Here is a 19,839-nt window from a genome sequence, read left to right as displayed (position 1 = left end):
AAAGAGTCGTAAATAGCGTCCTTTTTTAAAAAACTCGTTTTGCCGGTGAAATCGGTCGTTTAAGATCGACTAAGGAAGTGTGCCCAAAATACCGTCGTATTGGTACTCGTTTTGCCGGGCTTCTCAAAAATCATGCCCTAGGGTCATATGTGGCGTCCGTTTTTCGAAAAAAGTCGTTTTGCTAGTGAAATCAGCCGTTTAAGATCACCTCGGGCAGCGTGCCCAAAATACTCACTTTGATGCAGTTCTTGAAATTCGTGTCCTTGAAGGGTCATCGCTGGTATCCGTTTTCTTTTTAAAAGTCGTTTTGCCGGTGAAATCGTCCATTTAAGTTCGTATCGGGAAGCGTGCCTGAAATATCGTCGTATTGGTACTTGTTTTGATAGGCTTCTCGAAATTTGTGACTTTAAAGGGTCATTGGTGGCGTCCATTTTTTCAAAGTAAGTCGTTTTGTCGGTGAATATGGTAGTTTAAGATCGTCTCGATAAGCGTGCCCAGAATATTGTCGTATCGGTACTCGTTTGGATGGACTTCTCGTAATTCATGCTCTTAAAGAGTCGTCGATGGCATCCGAAAAGTTGGTTTGACAGTGAGATATAAAGTCTCATTTATTAAGGTTAATGACATAAAGGGTTAGGGAGTTGCGTTAATTAGAGCATTAGGGTTAGGAAGTTAGGATTGAGGAAGGGTTATTAATTAGGTTAATAATGATAAAGTTGTAAATAATGCAGTAAATAATGCAAACGGCAACTTAATGTCCGTCAGGAAAAAGGGTAGTTGGTGCACATTTTAAAAATTCTTAGGAGTATATGGTGAAAATCTAAACATTAAGACTATATGGTAAATATATGGTGAAAAAATATAAGAAAAATAATTCAATTAGCTCGTTAAGCGTTTGATCTTTGAAAGAAAGTAACAAATACAACAAAATACTACAATTTAATTGCCTTTTCATAAGAAAAGTTAACACATGTTTCCATGGGCGTGAAAAGGAGAGCAAAGTTTAGTGAATTAGATATGGCGTTGAACTTTGATGTCATAGCCTCATAGGACTGAGGAGATTATTTAAAGGAGTATATCATATCGAAATGATAAACACTATCAAAGCAGATATTCTGTTTTACACAATATACTAGTTTTCTTAAAAAAGTAGAAGGATTATTAGATTTTTTGAAAGATTTGGACTCTTTCGAAAACTCGTGGTAAAATAATGTTTTTTTGGACTACCCTTATACAAGGTTACTTACTCAGAAGCTCAACAAGTTCCAATCTTTCTCCAACAATATTGAAATTTTATTTCCACCAAGATTTGAACTTTGATCTCTCATGTGGCAGATAGGAAACCACACCATTGGACCCAACGATCCTTGGTAGAAGGATTATTAGATCGGGTCGCATAAGTTTACCATGGTAACTGGTACCGACTCAAAAACAGTAGGCAAGGGAGAATGGGAGATGTTTCTTTTTTTTTCACTGCAAAAGTGCAATGTGTGTCAACTTTCACTTCTAGCTTTTGAACGAGTTTGGATAAACGTCTCATTATGAGAGCTAAAATGGCCTCTCACAGGAGGATTTTTGACATTTTGTGTAAAAAAAGACAAAAATATGACTCTGGATTTTGGTACTAACTTATACCAAAGTTCAATAAAATTGGTACTAATACCAAAAAACTCTTATTTTAATACGAAAATATAAGTGAACTTTGGTATTAAGTTTGAATTTTGGTACCAATTATACTTCATTTGAGATCAACTTTAAGCTTTGGTATTCGTAATACTAAAGTTAGGGTTACTTTGGTACATCCAGATAACAAAAATTTTCCCTCTCGAACTTTAATACCAGAGATACCAAAGTAACTCTTACTTTGATACCTTATGTAAGAGGCCATCTGGCCTCTCATGATGACACGCCAACACTTCCTCCTTTTGAACGGTTATTACCAAACATTTTATTGTTTATTTTTGCTAATACTTGATCATATCATATCATATTAGCAAAGTTTAAGCTAATTTTATCATGGACTTAAGTGTACCATGAATATGGTACACCCAAGACTATGATTTTGCTCCTTACTAATATGAAACTTTCAAATGTGCAAAATTCACATAATAAGTGGAGTTCGAAACGAGCAAGAAACAGTATTGGGTGTACCATGTGCATAGTAAACTGCGTGTACATTGAATGCACACGAAGTTCAGATCAAATCTTCTCAATTTTACCAAATATCGCTAATTCTGTATTAGAAAATAAACTAGTTGTTGTCCCGGGCAATACAACAAATCATTTACCAATGTGAATTTGAAGTATTAAATGAAACAATTGAGAGAAGTAGGGAAAAAAATTATAGGCATTGGACTGTACTCAGGGAATTATCTTTTACTTATTTTTTAATTTTTTACATGATAAATTAATATATATATATATATATATATATATATATATATATATATAATACATCTCGTTTCCAAAATTTAGGTTAATTTGTAAGGATATAACAGACGTAAATAAATGGTGTAGTAGTGTCAATTATGGAGGTTATAAAAATTTGAAGACTTTTTTTTTAATATAAGAGTATTGAAAGGCAAGACACGCTATTATTATAATTAGCTTAATAAGTATTAATATCTATATTTGTATTTAATTGCTTTATAAATAGAAATATTATATTGTATTTAAATATTTATTTTCGCACAAGGACCAACATAAGCTTGTGGGGTAGTTGGTTAGTGCATTTTTATCTCAAATGAAAGGCTAAATGTTTGAGTATTAAAACACACATCTTCATTGTTTAATATGTCTCATTTTATTTTGTGCGGAGAAGGAAATACAAATGGCATAATAACATATTTTGTATTGTTTTGGATATATGTAGAGAGATTATGAAAATTAGATATCTGAAAAGTAAATAAAGAAAGGGTTCCAACAAGAACCTACATGACTATAATTCTTTTCCATATAAATAAGCGTCAAAATTCAATAAAAACAACTTATTAATTATACCTAACCAACTCTTAAAAAAATTTAGATTAGATCACATTATTTCAGGTGAAAAGAACATATATCCTTATTCTGTATGGTGTCAAATCTTGGACAAGTTTAATGTAGTTTTTTTTTAAAACTATATTATATAGCGCATGATACATGTGAGTGTTCCACATTGATAAAAGAAGAGATATCACTTTATAAGACAAAGGGCTACCCCTCTTATTGCAATACGATTTTAAGGTGTAACCTCGTTTAATATTGTGAAGTGGATTATCTCTCCTACTAATGGGCGCGTCCCATGCCCAAAATTTAATTTGGTATCAGAGCTATACCCATATTTGGGACTGTCAATTTACTTTGGGCAAATAGACAAAAGGGACCCAATGTGAGGGGTAGTGTTGAATTTAAGGTGAAACCTCCTTAAGTTTCATGAAGTGGACTATTTTTCCTTATGATGAGCACGACCTAAATCCAAATTTAACTTTTTTATTAGGTACTACTTTCACCGTCCCACATATTTTACACTTTTCATTAATCATTGTGAGACAACTTTATTTGTGTTTATGTATACAAAATTCAGAAGTAATATTGTTTTAGCCCCATTCAAGTTACTGAAAATAGGAGGGTATACTTGTTAGGATTAGCGAGAAGAAATAATTAAAATCTAAGCTCAAATAAGTTTCAGTTAAAAATGCATTTATTCCACTTGAATTCATCTAAAATGAATACATTAGATCTGATTAGTTTCAACCTTCACACGAGATTAGATTCAATATTTTCAAGGTTAAAAAACATTAACGGCTAAATCTCGTCCCAAAATTACTTAAACTGGTCCCACCAAACATTTCCAACTTCACCCTTTTTTCTTCTTTTCCCAAACTACCACCTCCTGCCACAACTAGCCCATCGCCACCTCCAACCCCCTACCGCCACCTCAAGCTCCACCGACATATGGCCCATGGGTCGAACATCCTGGCCACTGGGCAGACGTTCGATCCTTAACCTCAATTCAAATCATTTTTTTACGACATAGGTGGTGGCAAGTGGTGGTTGGTGGCAAAGAGAGGTAGGTGGTGGCGGGAGTGACGAGTGGTGGAAAAAAAGAGAAGGGTAAAATAGTAAATGTAAAGTGAGACTGAGACGATTTTATGTAATTTTGATACAATGTTTAACAAATTCCTTAACACATCCTAAACGAAATAAGTTCAATTTAGATAAATTCAACAAAAATAAGAAATTCCTAAGAGTATGTACAATGGGGCTCTCCAACTAGCTCTCCAACTAGCTCTCCAAGGAGAGAGAAAATGGAGAGCCACCTCTTACCCAACAATGGGGCTCTTGGGTGTGTCTTGGGTGTCTCTCCATGGAGACACTTTGCCAAAGGGCTCTTGGGGGAGATACCATTTGGGTTGATGGAGAGATGGCTCTCCAATGTGTGGGACCCACTTTTTATTGTAATTACTTCAATTCTTTTTTCTTCATGCAACTATTTAATGATTTTTTCTATAAAAATTAAAAAAAAGATGGTAATAATTATTATGTCAACAAGTATAATTTTCCTTTATCTATAAAATGAGCCTAATATTGGATATTTAAAAATTAGTTTTTCATGTTGTAGGTTAATTCTTCATTCCATGCCAAATTTATGAAAATTAAATATTAGCACTCATAATTATATTGTTTTTTAAAAATTCTACTTTGCTTAAATTATGAAAAAGATTAATTTGTAATTATATTTAATTTACATGAATAACTTAATTTATATAACTTTGATCATAATATGAAATGAGGTTCATTTATTGACATGGGGACCACAAAATAATGAAAAGTTAAATGGAGAGCTCTTTAAAGGGTTTTATTGTTGTTGGGTGTTTTTAAACATGGCTCTTGAGAGTAGCTTGAAGAGAGAGAATAGGAGAGAGAGTGTGGAGAGCTAGTTGGAGAGACACCAACCATTGTACATGCTCTAAAGAGAGAGTGAAAGCCTCTCAAGCTCTAAGCATGTGTGGCTTTTGGCCTTGAGCAGTGAATAAAGAGTACATTGGTTTGGCCAACGGCCAAAAAAGAAGTGCTTATTTAAACACCCCTTCCTCTCTCTCATATCAACCCACAGATTTAGAGAGAGAAACCAAAAAAAAAAAAAACAGAGTTAGTAAGATAAGAATAAGAGATACTACTATATACTCCTAGTAATAAAATTTTAGGAGGGAAAAATAAAATCCTGCAACTACTACTATTTACTCCTTACTACTAGCATAACATAGCCTACTGCCACTCTACCCCCCTTCCCTTCTCTGCCTCAACCAAACAGAGCATAACTCAGACTGAGAAATAGAGAGAGAAAAATAAAAGAAGAGAAGAAAGTAAGAAAGCAAAAACCCAGAAAAACCCAACTTCAATTTTACTCACTTCATTGAATTTTACCCCCAAAATTTTGACCTAAATTTTCAGAATTCAAAAATTAAAACTTTATTGAATTTTTAGAGAGAGAAAGATGTTTGCAGCTGAAAATGGTCTCAAAGGAGATCCAAGGCTTCAAGCCATTTCTGAAGCCATCAGGGTTGTTCCTCATTTTCCTAAACAAGGTTTTTTTTTTCTTTTTTTTTGTTGGGTTTATTAATTTTTTTTATGTTATTATTGTGAAATATTTTCTGGGAAATTTAAAATGTTTAATTTTTGTGGTTGAATTTGTTAGGTATAATGTTTCAAGATATAACAACATTATTATTGGACCATAAAGCCTTCAAACATACTATTGATATATTTGTTGACAGATACAGAGACATGGATATCTCTGTTGTTGCTGGTAATTTTCTCTCATAAATTTTTTCTTCTGTTTTTTTTTTTACTTATATTTGGGAATTTTTTAATTCATTTTTGGTTGTTATTTTCCTGTTGTTTACAGATTTGCTATCTTTTTATGGTTTTGTGTCAAATGTTGGATCTTTTTAATGATTTTTTAAGAGTTTTGTGATAATGGGTTCTTTTAAAGATGTTAAATTTACCTTTTTTATTTTTGTTTTTTGGGAAAAGGTTAAAAAAAGGGGGAGGGCATGCATCAAATTTGACTTGGTCTATTCATGCAGTGTTTAGTTTGAGGCTTTAGTCAGGGTTTTTACTGCTAATTCTGATCTTATTGTTATGTCTCGTCTTCTCGAAGTCCTTGTATATCTTTCGAAACAATGATTCAGCATATTGCTCGGATTCGGGTACTCGTGTCTGATGCGGGTACGTAACCAAGTGCCAGACTCGAGTATTTTGCGAAACTTTATTATGATTTTGGCCCAAAATGAAATGTCCAAGTGTCTTATTTATGTCCGACTGTCGAGGATCTGATACGGATATTTGAGGTAAAATGAAGAGTTCGAAAAACCTATGATTTAGGTTGTCTGTCTGGTTTTCTTTTAAAAAAATAATCCAACTTTTAAACGATGTTTTTTAGCGGACTTGTAAGTATGTACCTATAAATCGAAATCTAAATCTTCTGTCTTACAATTTTTGTATCACATATATATTCTAATTGTAAATTGGTGGGTCATAGTGGCATGAATTTGAGTTCGAAGAATTAATGCTAGTATTAGTTTTATAGGAAGAGTATAATGAATACATACTTTAATAATGATAATGGCAAGCTAAGAAAGTTGGTGAGAAACTCCAAATATTAAAATTGTGAACAGTACATACCCAAACCATATAACCCAAAAGAATTCAAGTACCAGTTAAGTTAAGAAAAAAATTCATAGTGCTACTTTTTTTTATCCCTTATTTACATGTTGAAAGTGAAGGAATTAGTAGTATGTTTCCCTAAATTAAAACTTTCTAGTGAATAACTTGTTTAATAAGACTCTATAAATTAGATTAATGACCAACTTTTGCATCCTAATATTATGCAGTTCGAAGCAAAATGGTGATGATGTAAGTTGTTATGATCCGCGAATTATATAGTTTGTTATGTTTTTACTTAGAAGAACTTTCGTGCCATCATTTATGTTACAAGTATTATTTACGAAAGAAGAAACTAAATGGTCAAAATTCAACCTCGAATACTTAAGGGCTTGTTCGGTATTACTGTAAGTTTTCAGTTTTTGGGTTTTTGAATATAAAAGTTATATGATATAAGGGTATATAATATACTTAAATTTAGTTGTACTTATACTAAATATGTTAATTTTGGAAACTGACAACCAAAATCTGGAAACTACTTTTTCTGGTTTTTATGTTTTTGGTTTTCATGAAAACAGGAAATATAAAACGATAACGAACGAGCCTTAACATTTTTGGTTTGTTTTGAGATGTGACATTAATTGTAGATTTGAATTTTCCTTGTGGCCTACTATGGTCTTATTAGTATGTTAATGTATTCCCTCTCCTCATTTTATGGCTTTGCCTCTTATAAAACAGAAAACAACAAAGTAATGATAATTAGTTATAGTCCTTTTTAACGAACGTTTTTTTAAATATGTTTTTCATGGGTCCATCTTTGGGACAGCAGGCCTCCACCCTTCCTTGGACATTCCCTATTTCCAGGACACTATGTTTTTCTTTTACATTTGAGTTTTTTAAAGAGGCCAAAAACATAAGGGGTTACAAACTTACATTCTTAGTTTTGACTCTTGTACAGCTACCAACTTGAATGAAATCCAAGGCTTCTATGTTTTTGTTAACTGTTTTGAGCCTTTTAGGTGAAGGAACATTAATAGAGACAAGGTTCGGACCCATATCTGTCGGATCAATACTTCTTATCCCCTCTCCGAAGATCTAGTCATAACCAACTTGATGGGAGTCTAATAGCTTGCGGCATTTGTGTTCATTTGGCTTATTACATGACAGGACTATTGAGTCATCGTTAAAGGATGTATCTATTATTCTATTTAGAGAAGATCAGAGGTCTCTTTCACAAGAATGGTTGATGGTTTTGTGGGTGTTTTTTCTCTTTGAAGAATTGAAGTTGTATTATTGGAAGTTAATATTGATATGGAATCTTAAGTGGAGAATTATTGGACCTAAAGTATGGGGGTTCAGGACAGCGTCACAAAAACAACCTGTGGACTTCAAATCTTTAGGTCTTTTAAAGTGAAGGGTCCTGAGCAGTAGGTCATCTTGCATACGAGGTTTTCTAATTTACATCAGTGGCATTAATATAAGAATAATTTGGAAATTTCCCATGAAAATAGGGGGTGTTTTGGGTTTTGGTTTTCACGAAAAACTACCAAAAATCCCGCGGATATATACATTATTTGCATATGTGGAATATAAGTTAGGAGTTCCCTTGCACACCATCATAGACAGCCCCAAACGTTCTCACTGAATTAAACATGAAACAATGGGAGTATAAGATTGTGTATTGGTCTTAAGAAGACAGTGGTCTTGAAAAGTGAAACCTACCTTCCCTTACTGCAAGATCTGATAGTCGTCTTTCAATGTTTAATACTCCAAGGAAGTGTGGTCTTGAAAAGTGAAACCTACCTTCCCTTACTGCAAGATCTTATAGTCATCTTTCAATGTTACATGATAAGTAATGTGCATTTTTAACACTTTGCATAGTCAATGTAGATGTGTGTTAGAGCTTCCATTATATTCATAAAAATTCCATATTTGTAGGGGTTGAAGCTAGAGGATTTATGTTTGGTCCACCAATTGCTTTAGCTATTGGCGCAAAGTTTGTACCCTTACGTAAACCAAGGAAGTTACCAGGTATGTCTTATCAAGTAGTTGTCCGCAATCACATTTCACAATTTTGTTGATTTACCTTCAAACTCGGGACATCTTCTAATTGAGGTAACATGGAAGATCCTTTTTGTTCTTTCTTTTGAATGAAGTAGATATTTACCAAATTTTGATCCACAGGAGAAGTGATTTCAGAGTCATATGAGCTAGAGTATGGGACTGACTGTCTTGAGATGCACGTTGGCGCTGTTCAGCCTGGGGAGCGTGCATTGATAATTGATGATCTAGTTGCTACAGGCGGAACACTTTGTGCAGCAATCAGACTTCTTGGTAATTCATGAATCATGATCCTTATATCAAACCGTTTTTTTTAAAAAAATCAAGCTTATGTCTGAATTTCTGCCCATATGAATTAAGACCATGCTAAGTAAGTTCGTTTTGTCTCTTATTAGAACGAGTTGGTGCTGAAGTTGCGGAATGTGCCTGTGTAATTGGATTGCCTGAAGTCAAGGTGAGTCTTATATAAGCGAGGTTTGTGGCATACTCTTTTGCATGAAAAAACATAAATGGCTGATCAGTTCTTTATCGAACAGCCTGTGTATTGACAACGTTACCCTTGCGTGTCTTAAACCAATTTGGGTTTTGTAAGGGTATTGATATCAATACACAAGGTGTGAAATAGAGTAATAGTTACCCTAACAGCTAGACCCTTTTGCCATTCAGCTCAGATATTGTTTGATTTTGTGTTGCAGGACAAGTTCAAGCTTAGAGGCACGCCGCTTTATGTTCTTGTAGAACCACGCCAACTAGAAGATTGCCGTTTAAGGTCTAAAACAAAGATATACATTGTCGTTCACATGATATAGACTATATTTGCAACTTGCAGAACTTATGTATCTCATGCTTATGATTATAGGTCAAAACTGGACATGAGGAGAGATGCTGATGATATTACCTTATAAAGTTGAAAATTTGGAAGAAAAATTTACAAACGAGTGTCTTTGATCTCCTAAATATCACAGTTTCATGGCGACTCGGAGCTATTTGAACGCTATTGAAGGTTGAAGACGGTGATAACTGTGTTTCTTTCTTGTATTGAGGACTGTAAACTTACCCGTCACTCTGCTATCTAGCAAGTTCAGACTCAAATACCATGTGTTCCTCCTTAATTCAACAGAAGATTGTACCAACTTCAACTTGAAGTGTTTATGCTCCTAAATATGTTTATTTCTCTTTAATAGACGGGTTCCAACCCTCGGCTTCCTCCTTGACAAGGTGGTGCTCAGGCCATGGTTTTGGGTGTCAAAAATGCTGATGCTTAGCCTGGATATGTTCATTCATGTGATTCATCTTGTCCCATGAATGTAGCTCCATAAATATTCTTCCATCATTATGAAATTTGACTATTAGTTCTGAAAATTTATCCACTTTTATTCGATTTGCTTCCTTGGAAAAAGAGGGTTTGAGAAGTGAAAACCCCCTTAGAAACTATCTATCTTTATTATATAAGCCAAGGGAGGAGGTGTGGTGTCCTCTTTTGAAGTGACTAAAATACCCTTAATGATCTACTTAATGGAATGAAAAAAATTACAAAAGCAAATCATTTAAAAATCTCATTCCAACTTGCCATTTAAAACAAGTTTAAAATGGTATATGCATCAAATACTTCAATCAAAAATTAAATGGATAAAATATTTATACCTTATAAAAAAAGATGGCATACATAACGTGCACATGAAAAGTCTGAACATTCACTACCTTTGATACTCTTTAATTCAGTTAAACCAACTCATTATTTTTGTTCTTTCTTTTCAATATTCATTCACAAAAAATTAATGTTAACAATCACTCACAACCTTTTTATCTTTTTACATTAGCGAATTAATATATCTAAATTCATCTAACTGTTGAATTTTTGACATTTAAATTTAACCATAAATAAATTACGAATGGAGTATCTAATAGAATAACAAATTTTGAAATTAACATATGAAGGCTAGTACTAATATATTAAAAGGCGTGCGTAAACGAGGAACGGTGCCACGTGGCGCTCTCCCTATGGAGTTTTAGTTCATGTAATCCACGTACAATAAAAAAAATTAGAAATTGCATAGTATAGGTTTTGATCCCATGACCTCATGGTTCATGTACTAAAGCTTTAACCACCAGACCAAGTTGTATTTAGTGTTATTATATCAAAGTACAATATTAATAAATGGAAATTTTTCTTACCCGGGACATAGCCCAGGCCTAATAAGTTGCTTTTCTAAATAGAGTTGAGTTGCCTTTGTATTCATCTCTCCAATTTCATATTGATAAACCACTAATCTCAAATTTAATCATATGGACCAAATCAAAACTAAGTTAATTAAGCAAAGCATATTTCTATGTTGGATTATGAGCTTTATTTTGAATGCTCACATAAATAATTTCGAAAGTGTTTGCACAATATGTGCAATGAAAGAAGCAAATTATATCTTTCAATATTCACTGTTGATTTTTCTCAAATCAAAATATTACTACAAGCTGACAATTATGACAAAAATGGATTGAACAGGAAAGGGAGATGATACAACTTTCTTTGTATTCACAAAGAACTGTTCCTAAGGTTTCGTATGTAATATACCCGGAAAATTACAAGGCCAAAGATTAAAATCAAGCAAATATCCAAAGGATTCTTGCTGATACAGTTATACTACATACAAAGGAAGTGTAAAATTTAGGTCTGTACTATGTTTCTTCAACTCTCAAAAAGCTGTTTTAGAACGGTTTCTCTAGGCAAGGTTTGATGATTGTTTTCATTGGTAGAACTATCTGTATGAAGAGCAGACCGAATTATATTGTTCACCTGCTTCCTCAAGTTAGCATTATCTGAAACTATTTCTCCTAATACAACCCTCAACTCGTGATCCATTGCATTCACATCATCAAAATTAGGAAGCGTGTTTGTCTCTGGAGCTAGACGTTGAGTCTGAAAGATGCAAGCATAAGATTAGTTAGACAGACCCAAGACGTGGAATCAAATTTGGTCTACATCACTGCGCTTAGTGACAGTCTACACGTGCACGCACACAACACAAGGAAAAAGTAAATTAATCATCGAAGTCAAGTAAAGAAGTATACAGTGATATTAATTAGTGAAAAGTAAACAAATAAAATGAAGTCCTACATAATTAAGAAGACGAATGAATTCACATATAGTATATGTTCACAATTAAAAAGAAGAAAAATAGTACTCTTGTATTTATGGTGTAAATTGGAAAAAGCTGGACCTAAAAACATGGGTTAGAGCAGCACGTACCTCTGCCAAGAGAAGACCGATTTGCTTGTCAGATTCTGCCAGGAGATCTAAAACATCTGATATCGAGGATGAATCGACCACGAAATTATTATCTACAAATGTAATATTACACTCCTGAAGCTGACTCTGAAGGGTTTGACAATCATGTAACAGCTTTCTTCTTGCAACCAGGGCATGTTCACTTCTCTCCATTTCTTGCTGCAGAAGTTGCTGAGAGAACAGGACAAAAATGAGCGGAGGCAAGGAGAGACGCATAGAAGAATCTACAAATGAGGTATTGTAGTAATAACAATTATAGAATAGAAGTTCCTATTATCGTGATGTATATGCACTATTAAGCTTACCTACAGATCAACAACACAGGTTTCCGACCTACAACCAAATGTTTTTCTGTTTTTAGGCCAAACCACACATTACCTTCTGCAATTACTCTCGACTCTAGCTACTGGCTTAAAAAGTGAATGCACAAAGTATCAAGATATCCTAACTTCCAATAAGTAGATCTCAAATGCCGAAGAAAGAATTATCTTAACAAGTTCAACACCAAATGGAGACAGAACGATGCCACAGGGTGCTGTCAACAGAAAAGTCTAAAACTGATAGCCATGATCGCTAACAGCCAGCCAGCCAGAAAGACAAGGTATCAAGATAGTGACCAGGAAGAGGATAAATTATGAAAACGATGTCACCAGTTGTGGTACCAAGGATTCAGATTAAAGCAATTTTAGAGATTTGACCGATCGAAACCTCCAACTCAGCAGATTCACAAATTTGTACAATGGTGGGAATAGCAGCACTTCACAATAGCAGATTCATAATTATAATCAGATAGAAAACTTTGCCACAGCTCTTCCAATCTTCAATTTCCTCTCTTGGCTAGCAATCCAGACCCAAGATTTTTCTTCAAAACAAAACAAAAGGCTCCACAGGCAAAAAAAAAGAAAAAGAAAATAAAAGAAAGAACTGCATCCCAAACAGTCTTTTAGATGGCAATATTGAACTGTTGAGTGAGCTGAGGTATTGAGGGAGACCCAATGAAGTTTGATGACCTCCCCTCCCCCACCCCGGAAGAAATAAAAATCATGGCAAGTTTATTTTGAATCAGAATTCTTTATTAACTTCATGCACATGAGAAAACAACACTTTCAGATAGAAAACAAATATCAGAACCTACCTCCACTTCACTTTTCTCCTGTAATGAACCTTCAAGTTTTTGCTTCAGTTCATTTTGAGATCTTCTCAGAGATTTAACCTCTTTAACAAGCACCTTGATATCCGATTTAGATTTTACCTCCAGCTCTTCATGTTGCTTTAACAAGATATTAAATTTATCTTTAGTAGCTTCCAACTCTTGCAACAATTCATCCTTCTCTGGGAAAGCAGCTAAACTCATGGTGTCTGCAGGCAACTTAGCATCCTGGAGTTTTTCCAAGCCAGTTAAGCAAAATGGCCTAAAGAGGGAAAAGAAGTATCAAGCTCAAAGATCAATCAGAAAATAGAATCGAAATGAACCTCTTGATATTTCAACTTGAGCTCAAATTCTAAAGATTTTTGCCGTAGTTCCTCCATATCCCACTGCATTTTAGTTATCCTTTCTTTTTCAAGTGACAGTGCCTGCTGGAGGTTTTCCTTACTCTTCTCTTTAGTAGTTTCAAGTTCACCTTCCAAATCTTTCACCTGGAAAGGGGTTAATAAAGCTTACTGTAAAAAAAAAAAGCCACTCTACAAGGACATAAAAGCAAGGACAAAAGAAACCATGCTAATTGTAATAATAATAAAATCCTTGAATACCTTGGTAGTAAGGTATTCTTTGACAGCAACTTCTTGATTCAATCTTGAAATGAGATCCTCCATATCAGTTTTTGCAGTCACTAATCTGCGCTGCATGATCATAAGAGTTCTATCTAACTTAGGCTGCTGGTCTCTTGGGAGAACTATATCTCCAACACTATATTGCAGTTCTGAACTGCTAGGACTTCCCATGGTCCTAGAAGCCTCAGCTCCGTTATGAAGGTCAAAAGATGCTTCCCTGATCAGGTTTGGAGTCCATGAATTTGACATTTCACCACCCCTATATGAACTCAAATCACTCCCCACGCTCTCATTCGAAGACTTCCGTAAATGGTTGACTACCTTAGCAGGCTCTGCCTCAAATGAACTTCCTGCCCTATCAACAGCCAAACTTACAGATTTAAGAGCACTCCCATTTTCTGTAACATGTCGATTTTGCACCTTAAGTGTTTTGAAACCTTCCAGCTGATCCAGGATACTTTCTCCCATCAACAACCCTTCATCAATATTAGACATGCTGTACTTAACTATCTTTTCCATTGGACTAGTCAAATCTTCATCCAATGTTAACTCTTCTAGGCCGACTTCAGAGACATCATCCCGCCCAAAACTAGGACTTCCAAGGTCAGATGTTTCATAAGCCGTGTCACTACCATAATCTGACGTGATTGATGAACTTCCAGCAAGGACAGGTAAACTGAAACTTGGATGGTTTTGATCCGAAGATATACTGCTGGTTGTAGAAGGATTAGCATCAGAAGACTGCTGCCCTGCTTCTTGGAATGCTGCAAAAGAAAAAGAGTCGTATGAATAAGATAATAAAAGGAGGGCCTAGTTAGCCAGTTTATTTTGATCTAAAATATAAGTCATTCAACAATAACACGATGTCAATTATAGTATAGATTTTAGATACAACATATATGTACAATAATAACTACGACTCGAGAAAAACAATGTAATCGTAACTTCAGCAGGATTCTTCATATATGTGAGAATTGCTAGAAACATCTTATCTACAGGAGTGAGTAGAATTTAATAAGATGTATATTCCAATAAAAAATAGGTCAAAGGGTCGAGCAGACATGGTATACCTGTAATTTTAAGTAGTAATGGCCCCTCAAAAAAAAAAAAAAGGTAGTAATGGAGTACATACATGATCTAGCAGCTGCTTCTAATTCGAGAAAAGATGCCACAACCATACTTCTTGATATATCTATATCTGAAAGAAGTTTTAACATCCACTCTTCTAAAGAGCACCTTCGCTGCAACCAAAAAGGATAAATTTGTTTTCAGTTACTCACTTGCCCACTACAATCAGTCATCACTTAATGTTAGAAAGATAATATCAAAAAGATCAAGAGATATGAAAAACGTCAAATCAGCTTATACCATTCAAAAGGTTAATGGTATATTTAAGGCTCAAAACTCTCAATATCAAAGCTACAGGACTGACCTCTTCCAAGAGTGCCCTACTCTTCATTCGCAAAAGACCCTTAGGAGGAGCAGATGGGAGGCTTTTTTTAGGAAAAGCCTTTCTCAACTGCATATATACAGCAGTAGCAGACAGAATAAGAAACAAGGAATATGCTCAGTAATGTCTAATAATAATGTGTCCACCTCTACTCTACAATATCTTCAAATGCCATCAAGTGATTAAATTGAAGACAAAAAAGGCTAATGTTTTCACTTACATCAGAAAATAACTTCAGAAAATCATTAAACCTCCTCAATACTCCTCGAGTAGTTGTAACTCCTGCTGGTGATTGAATACCTACCAGAATCCTGTAAAACTGTAAAAGAAAATTTGTTAAGGAGAAAACCATTCTACAAGGACAGTCAAGCCAGATTGAACATAAAGCTGTAACCTGATGTATAAATACCATAAAAACTAGCACCCTAAATGTCTCACTGACATGCAGCATATGACAGGATGGATGCTAAAAGAAAGTACATAGAAGTACCCCCAATATTTGCTAGGACTAGGAGGCTATGTAGGTGAGACTTTAATCACACAGACAGGTAATGCTAGCTATTTCTCAACATATTGCAAGCAGAAGACATAGTAATTTGATTTTTGACATAATTAACTTTGATACATAAGCCATAGTACAATAGACTCCCTGGTGTTTGCTAGAAGGGACAAAAAATGGGCTCGGGGAGGACTGTCAAGTGTCAAGGGAAAAGCTATCTATTAATCACCATTTATATCAAAAAGTGACATCTCTTGGTTCTCTAGTTAAACTGAAACCAGCAGACTTGCTTTTTGTTTCTCTTTAGAGACCAAACTATTCATGACAAGTAGCAAAAAAAAAAAAAGAGAGAGACCATTAATTAGTGAGATAAAAATGCTGAAACGAAACAGACATTTTATTTGTACAAGATCAACAAGTAAAGAACCCCCTAGAAATGTCAAATATGGGGGTAGCATCTTTCTTAATTAACAGGTTCCTAACAATTTACCAATATACCCTCTTGTTCTCAGTTTCTCAAGCTAAAACCACCAATATAGACCTATTTTGACAGCCAACATAAAAATCTAGGTACACTATGTCAAATCACATTGCTGGGAACTACATCGACCATTTTTAGGGCAGGTTTGTCCAACTATAAAACTACATAAGTGAAAAACCATAATTAACAGAATAAAAACAACATCTAACCCTTGGCATAGATAAACATTGGAGAGACATTCAATTTCTGTACCACTACAGGATCTGAAGCACTTGATCTTGATTTTGGAAGCGCAACCCAAGAAGGAATAGTAACACTGTAACTCCATCCAGAACGAGGATCATGAGGCCATGCAGTATCACGACCACCCTACATCAGCAAAGTGCATCTAGTTAATGATATACTAGTGTGCATGGATGTATGTATGAAACTCCACAACATATCAACATGAGACCAGAATGTCAAATTGACTAGGATATCCAGTAAACTGATGATTTCAAGGTTGCATCTCCCAGCACCTGAAAAGGTACTAATTCTATATAACCAAAGCACTTTCCAGTCAATAATACACCAAATACTAGACTTGTGCAATATTCTCACAATTATATAAATAAAGCCACAGAGGGTACTGAGATAGAGTTCAAGAACTAGAAAAAGTGACAATTGCCAAACAAAATTTCTGAATTGTTTATCAAAAATATACAAACAACCCATGCATTTCAGTAAGAGGGAAAAGCTATTTTTATCATGTAAATCATAAATTCTATAGGATATAGAGCTACAAAGATGCCTACAAAATAGTTGTCCACATGAAGCCATACCCACATGACACATATACTCCTAGAGCATCAGATATGAAACTAAGGAGAAGTTAAGTTTCAAAAAATATTCAGGGTTTTCAAGTGAAAAAAACAGTCTATAACATTAAGAATTGGGAGGTAAGAAAAAATTATCATCCTTCATCAATCATGTATTTCATTTCCCAGGTCACTTCCAATGTCCTTTTCAATTGCATAAACAAGTCAACTAATCATAAGAAAAATATTGCTTCACTTTCAATATCAATCAATGAACACAAGTTGATCCAAATCCATCCAAATTCCTCCTTGCACAATCACAGATTCTATCATCTCTTCAGCAGTTTAGCTTTTAAGGTGCGGCATAAATCACCAACAAACCTTATAATTGCCTTATAGATCAGAACTAAAACAAGCATAATCCATAATAATCATTACCCCCCCCCCCCTTACAAAATGTGGGCAATTTTCTATCTTAGATCATCTAAGTGTCGTTCTTTCAATATCCTCGGTCCTCACTCACACTAGTCTCCACTCTCCACTCAAACAACTAATCTATAATTCTCTACCTACTCACTAAATCACAAATCAACAACCTTTTAAAACGGATCAATGCGGCGTGACTAAATATAGAGCAATCCACTAGCCACTTGGCTCCAGTTTCCTATCAATTCTATGTCCGACTTCGCCAAACTTAGCACATTGCCTCCAAATCACATAATTCTTTATGATAATCGCGTAATTCAACATATAAACTACTATCCCATATTGCCACTAATGCAATCAATCAAACAACCATCCATATCTTAAATCTCACGGATCCATTTAATCCGATTAATCCAATTAAATCAAACCTCTTAAATTTCCACAAATTCGACGAAATCAGTAGGCTAAATTACCACAATAGTCAACAAACAACTAAAAAAAGCAGTTCAAATTTCACAGCATAATTCTAACTTATCAAGTAATACAACAAAAACCCAAAAAAGAGGAGAGAGAAAATCGAGTACCCATTTCTTTGGAGGCGAACTCCAATCCATCCCCAAAGGTAAAGGGGAGGTCCCATCATGGCGATGCTTAGGTGGACTCCTCCCCTTGATCATCTTTCTCAACCCCCAATTTCCGCAACAAACAATCAGATAAAATTGGGGATAAAAAATTCAACCCTTTTTTAGGGTTTTTCTAATTTCGATCCGATCAATTGAATTGCATATGAAGTTTGATTTGAGTTTTTATTTTTACTAAGTCTATGGTTTATTGTGTAGTGAATGAACTCAAAGAAGAATTTAGGTGATTTGATTAATAAGAAAAAGTGACATCAAGTGATCAAGAGGGAGGAGAGAGAATTTGAGTTTGCGTGGAATGAGACTGCAAAACAACGCACCAAAAGGGACAATTATTATACACTCTCAGTCTCTCACCTGCAGGCTGCAGTTTATTTTGTCTAATGTGTTTCTTTCAGGCTTTTTTCTCCACGTTTAAAATTTACTTTGGATCTCACGGGTCTCCCACCAAGTACCAACGCTTAAATAGTGCATACGCTTATATTTTATAGAGCATAATGCACATATATACATCACTAACAAGCGAAATGAGCACGTACATGGATAACAAGCGAAATGAGCACGTACATGGATAACAAGCCAAATAAATATAATTCCTCCGTTTTTTATTAGATGTTACACTTTTCAAATCACGGACTCCTAGGTAATTTTTGGAGAGGAGAGAGATAGAGAGAATGAAAAAACAAAAGGGTCCCATGTAAACATGTGATAGGAGAGAGATAGAGAGAAGTTATTACCCAAAATAAAAGTGTAACATTTAATTTAAAACTTCCTAAAATAGAAAGTGTAACATCTAAAAAGAAACGGAGGAAGTATATACATTTCTGTTGGTATATGTTCATTGGTATTGGTCTTTGTGTTCATAATCTACTCCTTTATGTTTATCATGCGTTAGTTTTCATCCCGCAAACATGTGTATTTACTAATTTTGGGATCCCCCACTCCTAGTCGACTAAACCATTTTCTTTTTTACATATTTTTCTTGATTAGGCGCATATTATAGACCAAGGTAGCTTGGTTTTTTTTTTATTGTGCCTTTCAACCTTGAGATTGGAGATTCAATTTCCACTAGGACCACTTTGAGGGTAGGGATTTCCTTTACCCCCCTACTCTTTAAGAGTGTCTAGCCCGCTAATTTGGGATGGGTTGACCTGTGCGAGGTTAAAGTCCGCTAGGACAATTCATCTTACTATTCATAAATTTTTTGCATAATAGATGAGATAATATAGAGAACAATACGCATAGGTTATTGTTATACTCGTATTATATTTCTAAGTCATAATAGAAGTATAATTTGTAATCGAGTACTAGGTAGTCTAATAATGTTGGCTTCATTTTCAATTCGATAAGTACTAGGATTAAATCTTACCTCTTGCAAGAGGATTCTCAAATCTCCCCACTTGCAAAGGATTTCAACTTAGCTTTAAAAGAGTTTAATTTATAATTAAATTCTAGTGTTCTTATCTAACACTTTTTATATGTATATTATTGTTGCTAAGCTATATCTTTTTATAACACTTAAAATTAAGCTATGACATGACATACTTAAATGGTGCATTTTTTGTTCTCAAAGATCAACATAATACCCTAAACATCATATTCTATCCTCTCAAAAAATATCCTTTTCTCCTTCATCCTAAGTCCTAACGTTTAATTAGCAATGGACAATTATAATACGAATAATAAATCTCTCAAACCCAACTAACGCGATTTTCTCCGTCAATGTTCAAGATATGACTTATAAGCTAATTAATAGGCTATGTTCTTTTGGATTGAATATAAC

General features: G+C 34.5%; 2 protein-coding genes across 6 annotated transcripts; one reads left to right on the top strand and one right to left on the bottom strand.

The window, feature by feature from the left end:
• Window positions 1–5,040: 5,040 nt before the first annotated feature.
• Window positions 5,041–10,071, top strand: LOC104908975 (adenine phosphoribosyltransferase 5). Of its 2 annotated transcripts, none has more exons than XR_008968213.1 (7): window positions 5,041–5,570; window positions 5,681–5,791; window positions 8,587–8,679; window positions 8,833–8,982; window positions 9,105–9,183; window positions 9,405–9,478; window positions 9,569–10,071. XR_008968213.1 is itself a non-coding variant. In XM_010698151.4 (7 exons), the coding sequence occupies exons 1-7, from the start codon at window positions 5,480–5,482 to the stop codon at window positions 9,612–9,614; spliced, it is 624 nt and encodes a 207-aa protein (XP_010696453.1). In that variant the 5' UTR covers window positions 5,072–5,479; the 3' UTR covers window positions 9,615–10,071. The 2 variants fall into 2 exon arrangements, 1 of the variants encoding a protein (XP_010696453.1); XM_010698151.4 differs by having other exon boundaries at window positions 5,072–5,570; window positions 9,105–9,163.
• Window positions 10,072–11,201: 1,130 nt separating this feature from the next.
• On the bottom strand, window positions 11,202–18,385 carry LOC104908981 (hypothetical protein). Of its 4 annotated transcripts, none has more exons than XM_010698156.4 (10): window positions 18,003–18,385; window positions 16,448–16,564; window positions 15,436–15,534; window positions 15,198–15,284; window positions 14,898–15,006; window positions 13,745–14,529; window positions 13,466–13,630; window positions 13,128–13,370; window positions 11,954–12,163; window positions 11,202–11,623 (listed from the first exon to the last, which is right to left on the bottom strand). In XM_010698156.4, the coding sequence occupies exons 1-10, from the start codon at window positions 18,093–18,095 to the stop codon at window positions 11,393–11,395; spliced, it is 2,139 nt and encodes a 712-aa protein (XP_010696458.1). In that variant the 5' UTR covers window positions 18,096–18,385; the 3' UTR covers window positions 11,202–11,392. The 4 variants fall into 4 exon arrangements, with proteins under 4 accessions (XP_010696458.1, XP_010696464.1, XP_048495187.1 ...); XM_010698162.4 differs by having other exon boundaries at window positions 16,405–16,564; window positions 18,003–18,020; XM_048639230.2 differs by having other exon boundaries at window positions 15,134–15,284; window positions 16,405–16,564; window positions 18,003–18,019.
• Between the last annotated feature and the right edge of the window lie 1,454 nt (window positions 18,386–19,839).

The sequence above is a fragment of the Beta vulgaris genome, chromosome 2 (assembly GCF_026745355.1).
Source record: "Beta vulgaris subsp. vulgaris cultivar EL10 chromosome 2, EL10.2, whole genome shotgun sequence".
NCBI lineage: Eukaryota > Viridiplantae > Streptophyta > Magnoliopsida > Caryophyllales > Amaranthaceae > Beta > Beta vulgaris.
The sequence above is the reverse complement of the archived record's forward strand: the minus strand, read 5'-3'. Positions and strand labels throughout refer to the sequence as shown.

Bases quoted from the DNA above. Each gene is read 5' to 3' on its own strand.
- LOC104908981 (XM_010698156.4), bottom strand. From the start codon at position 18,095: ATGATCAAGGGGAGGAGTCCACCTAAGCATCGCCATGATGGGACCTCC. The intron at 14,530-14,897 runs GTATGTACTCCA...TTTCTTTTGCAG, and splicing joins AGAAGCAGCTGCTAGATCAT to CATTCCAAGAAGCAGGGCAG. The intron at 13,371-13,465 runs GTTCATTTCGAT...GAAAAACTCCAG, and splicing joins TCAAGTTGAAATATCAAGAG to GATGCTAAGTTGCCTGCAGA.
- LOC104908975 (XM_010698151.4), top strand. From the start codon at position 5,480: ATGTTTGCAGCTGAAAATGGTCTCAAAGGAGATCCAAGGCTTCAAGCC. The intron at 5,571-5,680 runs GTTTTTTTTTTC...TGAATTTGTTAG, and splicing joins TCCTCATTTTCCTAAACAAG to GTATAATGTTTCAAGATATA. The intron at 5,792-8,586 runs GTAATTTTCTCT...CCATATTTGTAG, and splicing joins GGATATCTCTGTTGTTGCTG to GGGTTGAAGCTAGAGGATTT.